This window comes from Trachinotus anak, unplaced genomic scaffold (genome assembly GCF_046630095.1).
Source record: "Trachinotus anak isolate AG129_WGS33_773 ecotype Australia unplaced genomic scaffold, CSIRO_AGI_Tana_v1 ptg000011l, whole genome shotgun sequence".
Classification (NCBI taxonomy): domain Eukaryota; kingdom Metazoa; phylum Chordata; class Actinopteri; order Carangiformes; family Carangidae; genus Trachinotus; species Trachinotus anak.
This window is the reverse complement of record NW_027273862.1, coordinates 28,618,789-28,629,995: the sequence shown is the minus strand read 5'-3', so window position 1 is coordinate 28,629,995 and position 11,207 is coordinate 28,618,789. Positions and strand designations below refer to the sequence as shown.

The window sequence follows — 11,207 nt, the reverse complement described above, 5'->3', positions numbered from 1 at the left end:
TCACTTAGATGCCACACAAATAAATTAGTAAGTGTGTGGTTTCAATGCTTCTTATATCCAGTGTTTGTTTTTGCAGGGATGGCGGGGGAGAGGAGCGGAGAGGACATAGTTTCAGAGTACCTGGGCCAGAACCCGCACCTGGCCGAGTGGGTTGAAACTCTCAGGGGCTACTGTGAGAGCAACAAACAGTGGTCCGCTCGGAGGGAGTTCATCTTGAGAAACATGGAGACTTTCCCCACAGTGGAGCCAGGAGTCTCCAGCAGCAGTCTGGACAGGCTGCTCTCTCTGTCCATGGTCTGGGCCAATCACGTTTTCCTTGGCTGCAGGTAGGACACACGGACACAGCAGAACTTCAGGAAAAGCAAATAGAGGCCCTGAGCTCAGGAGTGACTTGTCTTTGTTATCTTCATCCCTCAGCTATCCACAGGATGTAATGGACAAGATCAAGGATATGGGTGAGGGGATAGTGGTCCAAGACGCTCCAGTTCACAAAACGACAAAAGATGAATCACTGACCAAAGGAAAGCGGAGCGCCACAACTGGTAATGCAGAGCACGTTTTCAATAAAGCACACTGTTGAATTGTACAGTGAATGATGTGGCTGAAATTTTTTTTGAGCTAACTATAACAACTGGACGTTTTTGTTGACACACATTGTTTGCATCATCATTATTTTAATGTTTTACTTTGAATTGTGATGTTTGATTTTATTGTGTATCCCATCTTTGATGGTTTTATAATATTAAACAAGATGCATAGAAATTATCTATCTTCACCACAACATTCTACAGCAGATAATAATAATATTACTGTTATCGATAGCTTGATAACTGCAATTTGCTTGTTATGTCACTTACTGAACATGCATGTGACAATTTATGATTTACCATACACATGATATTTTTGCCATTCAGCTAGAGGAAATGTAATGCATCCAATAAGGAGCTGTCCCAAAGCAAAAACACATCTGTGTTGTTTCTCAGGTTACCTTGAATAACCTTTACAATATATATATGACTGCTCATAAGCTATGAATAAATTAGATGGTGGGAAAGACTCTGTGCATTCCCACAAACTTTCTGTAGCTTGTTATGGACCACCAACATGTTTCCGTGCTCTTTTCTATTACAGCAGGATGTCAGTGTAATTACCTACATGCATTTTTTTTTTTTTTTTTAAACACACCCACACGTGAAGCTGGACTGTGTTTCCTCATTAGATACTGTTTCTTTGTGCAGTCAACACTGTTCTGCCTATTGTGTCATCATTTGCAGAGGGCGATGCTGACAGCTGTGTGAAAAGAGCCAAATGTGGGCCTAATGAGCCTGACAGTCGACCTGCTGGCAGGACAGCCACATGGCCAGTGAGTCAGAAAGCAGGACCTCCTCCACAGGCTCCAGCAGAGCACCAGCCCTTCTTCAACCGCCTCTACAAGGCAGTGGCATGGAAGTTGGTGTCGGCAGGGGGCTTCGGTCCCAACCTGGACCATTTTGAAATACTTCGTAGCTGCGTAGAGTCATGTAAACAGACCGTGACCTGTGTGTTTGTGCCACTGAAAGACATCACAGGCCTCCCTGCAGGTCGCACACAGAAGGATGGCCATGTGTGTGAAATTCGCTGTCAGACTGTCTACATGGGCACAGGATACGGGCGGGATGAGGCTGCTGCCAGAGCTATGGCTTCCAAAGAAGCCCTAAAAGTCTTTCAGGGGCGAAAAGTGACAGTTAAGATCTGTAGACGGAGATACAAAGGGAAAGATGTGGAGGATTTGATGTTGTTAGACGAACAGCCTCGGAGTCAGGGCTTTCCTCCTGCACTCAGCTACCCTTTTCAGGACGAGCAGCTGGAGGATGGTTCTTCATAGAGAAGACAGACTGTGACATTTGCCCTGCTGTGATCCCAGTCGGAGCATTGACAAGTGGCATTTACTGAATGGAGCTACTGAAGGAATTCATGACTGTGTCGGGACCAAACTGTTATGCAGCTGAACATTGACTAGACTTGACAATTATTAATTACTTAGAGCATTAACTATCATGACGCATTTCCCACATTACTTTGGTGTCATAAAACAAGTGATGCGTTGTTTGACAAGGATGTGATACATCACGAAAACAGGAAAACATGGTCCATAAATAAGCAAAAAACAAGAAACGTATACTGTATTGACGACATTTTCAACCTCCTTCAGTTTTACAAAGTTTTATAGACAACAGTTTGTGCCATCATTTAAAAGTCAAACAGCCATAAACTGGCACAAAGCTCAACTGCCAGAGGGTGAAACAGTTTGAGTTAAAATAAAGGCAGCTTAAAATGCCACCTTAATATCATAAATGTATTGTGTTATACTGATGTGATTATTTGTCCCAATTTTTTTATTTTTATACTCAAAATATAATAGTTAACCTCTCCTGGTGTCATTTTGGTTAGTTTTACCACTATTCACTTAAAAGGGAAACAAAAGTCACATGAACAAACTAATAGCTCAAATTTTACAGTTTGATCACCTGCCGTTCTGCCATGGTACAGATTTGAGCAGCAGGGCGCAGTCAAAACTAACACGCTGTAACTTTCTCTCAACATGATGGTCGTTAGTGATCATACCAGTTGAGAATACAAACATACCTGAATATTAAGTATCAAACCAAACATGATTTTGATATTTTAGTTTCTCTAACTAAAAGTGACTGTTGGATGTCAGATGTCAACATGTTTTTTCTATTTGTACCCATTAACCCATTCAATTTTAGGGTTGTCTGTTGAGACAGGTGAGAGCTGCACTCCCTATGACCTGAACTTCAATTGTGTCAGCGCAGGACTGGACCTCGCTTGTCTTTTTCTTTAGCTAAAAAATCGTTGTTTCCCAAGTTGTTTTAATACGAGCTCCAGTCAGTCCATTCTTCTGAACACTCACTTCACAAATAACCACACACACAGTTTCTGCAGTCAGAGTAATGCAAGTATTGAAGGTTTGAGTTTCAGTTCACTGTATATGTGCAGAGTTTTCAGCTTTCGTGTTCTTCGCAAATAGTTGGCCAACTACAGTACCCATCATACTGTACACAGAAGTACTAACGGCTACTGCTTTTATTATTTAATTTAGAATAATTATTAGTTCACTGATTAAAAAAAACACTGAGACCCATGCTATGTTGAAAATATTGGGGTGTCATAATTAAGAATCATTTGAACATAGTGAAATCCAGTGTGTACAGTAATGATGTGTTTGGGGGTAAAGTGCTGCTGTGATGTGTGATTTCTTTTTTTCTTGCCAGTCCAGTTGAAGTTGAGCAGGGTTGCATTGAAGTGTGAATATCTTCACTGTTCCATGTCACTGTACGTTTACACAAGTGGTCCTGTTTCTATATATTTTTAAAATAAACATAATTTAAACAAGTAAAGTTTATTTGGTTTCCTCCTGCAGAAAATGGCACCGAGCATTTTCATGACTGCACAGTTATGTACAGAACCTTCAACAAAAATGAGCCAAGCAAGATTTTAAAGAATAATACAGCAGCAAACAATTATCTCCTATCGTGGAGTAATGGTGTCCTGAGCAGAGAAGGAAGTCACACACCCTCTGTTGTACTCTGAGTTTCTCCATTCTTTGTTTTTGGTATCCGGTCTCAGAAGGATCTGTCTGCAGCCTGCAGCATTTAAACTTATGCCCACTTCACACATGCCAAGTGTGTGCATGTTAGTGCATGTGAGCCCCCCCCCCCCCCCTTGTTGAAAGTTGGCCCTCTCCACATTTATAAACACACAGGTAAGATGGCACAGTGCAGCGCCATAGTTCAGGTAAAAGCAACCTACCAGAACGTCCTCCAGTTATGAAATCACATCATTTGTCTGAAAAGGCCTCCAACAAAGGCGGAGAGAAGACCAGGTGGACAGGCCGTGGTTTTTACCGGCTCCATCAGGCTCAATTTCTTGCCCAGTCCAACCTTGGAGTCAATACTGGTCTGGTACCGAGCTGGAGAACCCTACGAGCTGCTAGAGGCTCCAGCTTCTTCTCCTCCATGTGTAAGTAACCTGATGCTAATGTTACTCGCCTGTTTTCATTAGTGGCTGGCTACAGTTGGCATCGCAACGTTAGCTAACCTGCCGTTACCTATGTGAATGTTGCTATCGCTAGCAGGCTAACGGTTAGCAATACTGTGGAGCATATCGCGGGAATGCTAGCCTAATGGTTGCGGCTGGATTGTTTTTTTTTTGTGTACAGGGGGTAACTTTATTCTGCTGTACTGCTTATTGTGTGTTTAGTGGCCGCTTTCACTGGACTGTGAGGGGGGAAACACCTCGCTGGCTAATAACCACAGTCTATGCTAATAACGTTAACGGAGCCGGAAGTGTGGCCGACCGTTTGTCCTGATGCTGGTGGTGTAGTGCGACATCTAGTGGCAGAGACGGAAGCTTCAACTTAATTATCTCATTTCACTTGGAGAATTTCTGACAAGTGCAAAAAAATAATTCTTGGAGTCGCTGTGTTGAATTGTGTCATGCTGCTCCTCATTAGTGCTAATTGGCAAATTCAGACACCAGTGAACAGGATGACTCAGTTCCTCATTAGAGATGGTTAAAGAGATGCCAGCAGTGTCGGATCAAATACTCATAAACTCTCAGTGATTTGAGTGACATTTACGCTTGACCTCTCCCCACAGTAGAAACTAAGATATTGTTTGTATCAACAGGACGCCTTCGGCCTCATCAACACAGTGGACAGGACTGTTCATTCACATGGCTGCACCGTGATGCTTTAGCAGCACTGTTATGAGCTGGAACATGGCTGATGCTTAAAATAAGCTGTTTCTTAGGCTGGTGGATACATCACGTTTGTGTGTTCAAGAGGAGCTTACATGAATGTCTCCCTGTAAAAACCTGATGTTATATTGGGATTGAACAAACCAGAGTCTGTATTTATCAAACTGGTAAGAAGAACACATCAGAAGCCTCGAAACTATCAGCTTGAGTGTAAACAATGGGGCATTTGGTCAAGTGTAAAAGTCACATTGAGGAACAACTCTCAAGTGATCATGTGATTGATCACATGTATGATCAAAGAAGAAGGTCAATCAGAGATATGGACTGACATAAACACCTGCTCTATTTTCAAGGACAGGATGTAGAAACCATCAATGTGTTAGTTTGTGAGTGTGTTAAAGAGGACTGGTAGCTTGTTTGCTGGCTAGAAAAACACTTTATCACAGTTTTATCAGGGTTAGACCAGATTGTGGTAATTGGATCTTGTGGCTTCCAAATGGGCAATAATGTTTAATTCAAAAGGTGCCAATAATGATCTCTGTGTATTATTTTTCCTTTATTTATAGACAGGCTTATACAGTAAATTTTTATTCTTAAGTGTGAGGAAAAGTGAAGGATTTCTGCATTTGTCTTTCACTTAAGTCCAAAATTTTGGCTTTAGCAGTTTGATAAACATGATCATGGGTTGACAGTCTGTGTTTCACTCTTGTGGAATTTGTGTATTTTCACATCTAAGCAGACAACAGTATCATGTCATGGGGGTCACATTTTGAAAATATACCCTACTGTTTTATATAGTGGGTCTTGGGTCCCACCACGAGGGGGCAGCAGTGCTTACACGTGACTCTTAATTTTAAAGAGGGACCACCTGTCTGCTGTCTCTTCATGCGATCCCAGTCTGAGATCAGGGCTCTGTGGGGATCAGACCACCTGCTGCAGGACCTGTCTGTGAAGATGGTTCTTAATGAGTCTGGCTATTTGTTTGGGCTTGTTGTTCTGCTGCAGGATGAGTTTGGGACCAATCAGACGCCTCCCTGATGGTACAGTGTGATCGATACCAATCTGAACATCTAAAGTGCCCGAACCTTCTGCACAGTACTGTGTAACACTGTCCGGATTATTCTTTGTTCACAGTAATTTGTGAGACTTCATATTTCCACTAAAGTACCACAGTGTACCACAAAGAAGCATAAAAGTACCTAACAACCCAAACATGCTGCTACAAAGTATCACACACTAAAACTATAAAGTGCAGTGTAACATAACAAAACAACAAACTACCTCAATCCACCCTGAAGAACTCCTTAAAGTACCACAACCTACTGGAAGTACTGTGCCATACATTTCCATACCACAAACTAAATATCATACAGACTTTGTGATTCTGTGTGGTCGTGGTATAGTTTGTTGGTCACATTTCATACATTATTATCATTATTATTATTATTATTTTGGTACTTTGGACACAAGCACTCTTATGAGTACACTTTGTGGTACATTATAGTTCTCTGTAGTACTTTGTAGTACAACATCCTGTGTTTTCTTGAGATAGTTTGTGCACTTTCTAGTGTAATGTAGTAGTTTATAGTGCTTTGTGTTTAATTTATTGTTTTTTGTCTTTTCTATTACTTGCTGACTGGTAAACTTTATGGAACTTAATGGTATCTTAAAATTGAGAAAACACCTTGTGTTTTACTGTGGTAGTTTGATATGATTTGGGGCACTTTGTAGTTTGTTATGGTACTATGGTGATCTATATGTGGTAGCTTCTGGTTAATTGTGGTTTATAGTATTTACTGACTGGCTGGTACTTTTTGGAAGGATTTGTTGTGCTTTGTGATGTTTTTTGGTACATTATGGTACTTTGCAGAGGCCTGTGATGTGTTTTGGTCAGCAAAATGGAGCTTTGTAGTATTTTGGTACTTTAGTTTTGCGGTAGTTTGTGGTGTATGTCTGTCTTTTTTCCTGGTAGTTTATTGTGATTTGGTGGTTAACTGTGGTACTTTGTAGTTCATGCTCATATGTTTTGTCGTGCATGATTGTGCTTTTTGGATGGCTTTGTGGTATAGTTGTTATTTATGGTACCGTGGTGTTAACTGTTTTCCACTGGACAGGAGGATCAACACTAGAGACTGGACTCTCCTCTCTTTCATTTAATATTATTTTCCATTCGTTGGAGAGTAACAAGAAGAGAAGTGTTACCTACAGGTGGAGACAGGTGACATTCAACAATATTGATTTATTTATTTGTATCTCTGTGATCAGTGATAATAACAGTCCCGGCCATCACATTACATGAGGTTTGTACTGTATATGCTCACACACCACAAGAGGTCTGTGAGCATGTCATTAGTGGTCACAGGTTATAAATCAATTTCAACACCTCAAGCATTGTCTGGCGTTGATGTATTGGGTGGTTTACACCCAACAATGTGATTCTAAGAGAGCAATCTCTATTTCAGACTGTATCATTTGTCACCTGCTCTTGTGCCTCCATCCATCACACGCTCAATCATCCCATGCCTCTTCCTCTCTTTCAGTTTCTCAGTGTTTCTGTCACTATCTCTCTTTTTCATTCTGTACTTCTCTGTCAAATTATCACACACAAACAATCACTTTTGTCAATCAGCCATTGCTGCAGGTATAAACTGTCTCGATGTGTGGAAAAAAGCCCTTATCCACACTTGCAATCTCTATCGGCATTGGAGGTAATTCCCCCGAGGAATCAATAACAAATCCTCGCTGTCTGGAGAAAGTAATATTGTTCAGGAATAAGATAAACAGTCTTGTTGTCAGTCTAACTGCCATGAATGTCTCTTGATAAAGGGAAGACGGTGAGATTTTCTCAGTTTGTGGATGTGCATTCACTGCCATAGCTGAATATGAAACGCGCAAAAAGCTTGAAGCCGATTGAAGTTTTCAACTGCAAGAAAATCTAAAGCAATGCTGGTAGTAGTGCTACTGGATGGGTTTGTTCTTTTCATTTTCCTTTCCTTTATTTATTTATTTATTTATTTATTTATATTCATTTATTTATTTATTGCCAAAATAAGACTTTACGATATCTGCACAAACTAATCTCTGGTGTGGACAGTGTATCGAGTGGGAGCGTGTTTTTAAATGTGAGACCAGGTTTCATTTTCGACCACTACCTAGCACTTATTATACTTATTATAGTCACCAGTAACTCTCAGGTCACTTAAGGTAATAAAACTCTGTTACCTTTCTCCCATTTTGAGGAGGCTGTGTGCATCTTATGCAGGCGAGCTCAATGAAAGAGAAGTATGTTAATTTTTACTAAATTATCTTAAATTTATGCACTCAACATATGAGTGTTTTTCAAATAGGATAAATAACTTAATTAAATATCTTATTAAAATAACTATGCATGCAAAATAACACATAAAACAACAAAATAAAAACACACAAACATAAATCAATGTGTTAGAGATTTTGACTTGATGATAGAGGAAAAGTCAGAGTAATTAGGTTTGGTCATGGAGATCTGACTGTCTGACTTTGTGATTTTCATGGCAATCCATCAAATAGATGTTGAGACATTAACTCTTAGAACCACAACTGTCAACCTCATGGAGGAAACACAAAAGTGTGTTCAAGATTTTGTGCTAATCCTTGTTGCAGATGTGGAGACATTTCACTGGGTAAGTGAAGATTTGATCTGCTGGTGGCCCAAAACAGAAAATCGGGTGATGACCAAATTCAGTAAGAACCATCCTCTGGGGACCATGAATGTTTGTACAAAATTTCATGACAATCCTTCCAATCCTTGTTAGATATTTCAGTCTGGACCAAAGTGGTGGAACTAGCGTCCTACACAGACTGACATTGCCATCCATTGAGCCACAGCTTTGGTTTGGCTAAAAAAAAACTTAGATCAGCTCAAAAATGTACAAACCTCATCATTGCAAACATCCTGTTGCATTAAAGGACCACTGTGTAGGCTTTAGTGACAAATAGTGGGGAGGTTGTAGATTTCCCCTCTCATCACCCCTCCCTTCCAAGTGTGTAGCCCTGTAGAACTACAGTGGCCTTCAGGTAATGGAAAAATTGAAAAAGCCTGCTCATCAGACAGTGTTTAGTTTGTCTCCTCTGGGCTGCTGTACAAACATGGCAGTGCAACATGGTGGGATCCAGGGAAGAGGATTTGCTCACTATGTAGATATTTTATATATATATTATATATTCTAAGACAATGTAAACACTACAGTTCTTTGTTTCAGGTGATTAAACACAAATGAAAATATAATTATGTTTTAATATTACTTCTGCCATTAAAGCCCACTAAATCTTACACATTTAAGGTATGTCTTCTGTGTGGATGAAGCCTGTGGTGTGATGGTTTTACCAGAAGAAAGGTCACAAGATCACCAAAATCAACACAATTCATCCTATAGGAGCCAAAAATGTTGACAGCAAATGTGATGACAATATGACCCAGAGTGTACAAAGCTGATCACATGGTCAGAGAATGAACAGAGATCCTTTAACCAGCATGAAAGTTCTCTGTAAATTTTTTAACATTTTTTAACATGCACAAGATTAGTATGATTAGTATGATTAGTGTGATTTATGCATTTGTGGAGCATGAGTACCGTCAACAAGTTTCATGGCAATCTGGCTTCGAGAGCTTGTGCAGCTAAGAGGCTGACAAGAGTGTAAGGGCTTCCTCTTCTGTGGAGCTGGAACGTGTCCAGGAAAATTCATGTCACCCTGTTGAGGGCAACAAAACAATCAGGACTCATTTTGTAGAGGTCAGGAGTGTCCTGCATTTGGTGAGATATTTCTCTCTGGACCAGTATGTTGGACTGGTGAATGAATTCACCAGCTGATACTGTAATCATTGGAGGGTATTTCTTACATGGCAGACATCCAATTATCTGTCCGCTCTGAGCTTTAAGAGGCTGCTTAATTTTACATTGGACCACTTGAGAAAATGTCATGCTCTGTAAGAATTAATATCCGACGAGTGATCATAGAGAGAAACCTCTGTGTCCATCGTGTCAGAGAGAGAGAGTCGCACCTCCTGTCAGGGGAATGTGAAAATATAATGATGAAAACTCTTTTCCCAGGAAATAACAAGACAAACAGGAAAAGGTGTTTGGTTAGTGTGATCGACAGCACAAACTGCAGTCTGCCTTTAGCTCCATGTTGACTTCCCTAATGACAACACACACACACACACACACAGAGCCAAGCGAAAACGGACTAAGTCAACATTTTGTACTTGTCTCGTCTGTATTATTGATGACTGCCGACAGAGGGAGGCTGGATAAGAGATAAGCACAGTGATGTGGAATATCATGATGCTGCCCCAGCTGCAAAAAAACAGAGGACTCGAAATTTCGAGTCAACTGAAGCATCAGTGAGGAGTCAGGTGAAACATCACCGAAGAGAACTGAAGACATTAATTTCAATCAATCAAGTCATGATGGCAGGTGTTGATTAGTTGAATCTTGTAATTGATTAACTTCATTCCAGCCTCATTTTGTTCTGACTTGTCAGTTGTTCATGTGCCACAAATGATTATACAAAGTCATGATGTAAACAGTCCAGTGTAATGTGAGGACATAGAGTGGATATACACCACAGGGGAAAGACGTATTCAGAGAAAAGTAGCAATACTACAATTTAAAAATATTCCATTATGAGTCAAAGCCCTGGGTTCAAAAGTAAACACTAAAATAGTAGCAGCAAAACATACATTAATCAGAAGTAAAACTCTCCCAGTCATTACGCCCCTTTCAGACTGTTTTATTATTATTATTACAGTGACAAGAAGAAGTCTGGGAACTGTTCAGAATGACTTGGTTTCTGCATTAACTGGTCATAAAATGTGATCTGATCTTCATCTAAGTCACAAATGCAGACAAACACAATGTGCCCAAGCTAATAACACACAAGTAATTATAATCTTTTGTGTCTTTAAGGAACACAGCTGTTTAACATTCACAGTGCTGGTGGAAAAAGTCAGTGAATCCGTAGATTTAATAACTGGCTGAACCTCCACTGGCAGCAGTGACCTCAAACCATTAGCTGCTGACCAGACCTGAACAATGTTCAGGAGGAATTCAGGACCTTTCCTCCCCATAGAGCTGCTTCAGCTCAGACATATTCTTAGGATGTCTGGTGTGAACGTTTCTCTGAGGTCATTCCACGGTGTCTGGTCTGGTTGCTCCAGAAGGTGGATTTTCTTAGTTTGAAGTCCTTGTGTGGTGGGTTTACATTGATGTTTAGGGTCATTGTCCTGCTGCATCACCAGCTTCCCCTGAGCTTCAGCAGGTGGAGCCACTCTGACATTATCCTGGACGAGACCTTGATGAACCTGGGAATTCATTTTCCCCTCGATGCTTTTGAGCTGTCCAGGCCCAGAGGCAGCAAAGCCCCAAATCATGATGCTCCCTGGGCTACTTGACCTTTGAGAGGAT

General features: G+C 40.6%; 1 protein-coding gene across 3 annotated transcripts in view; it reads left to right on the top strand.

Annotated features, from left to right (window-relative positions):
* Positions 1 to 11,207, top strand: part of cdkn2aip (CDKN2A interacting protein) — a 29,143-nt gene that overhangs the window by 630 nt on the left and 17,306 nt on the right. For 2 of the 3 annotated variants that reach the window (XM_071489623.1, XM_071489624.1), the window contains exons 2-4: positions 77 to 326; positions 418 to 542; positions 1,275 to 3,401. In XM_071489623.1, the coding sequence (XP_071345724.1) occupies positions 79 to 326; positions 418 to 542; positions 1,275 to 1,864 (963 nt within the window). In that variant the 5' untranslated portion in view covers positions 77 to 78 and the 3' untranslated portion in view covers positions 1,865 to 3,401. Of the gene's footprint in view, positions 1 to 76; positions 327 to 417; positions 543 to 1,274; positions 4,024 to 11,207 lie in introns of those variants that run through there. The other variant, XM_071489621.1, reaches the window with a different exon arrangement.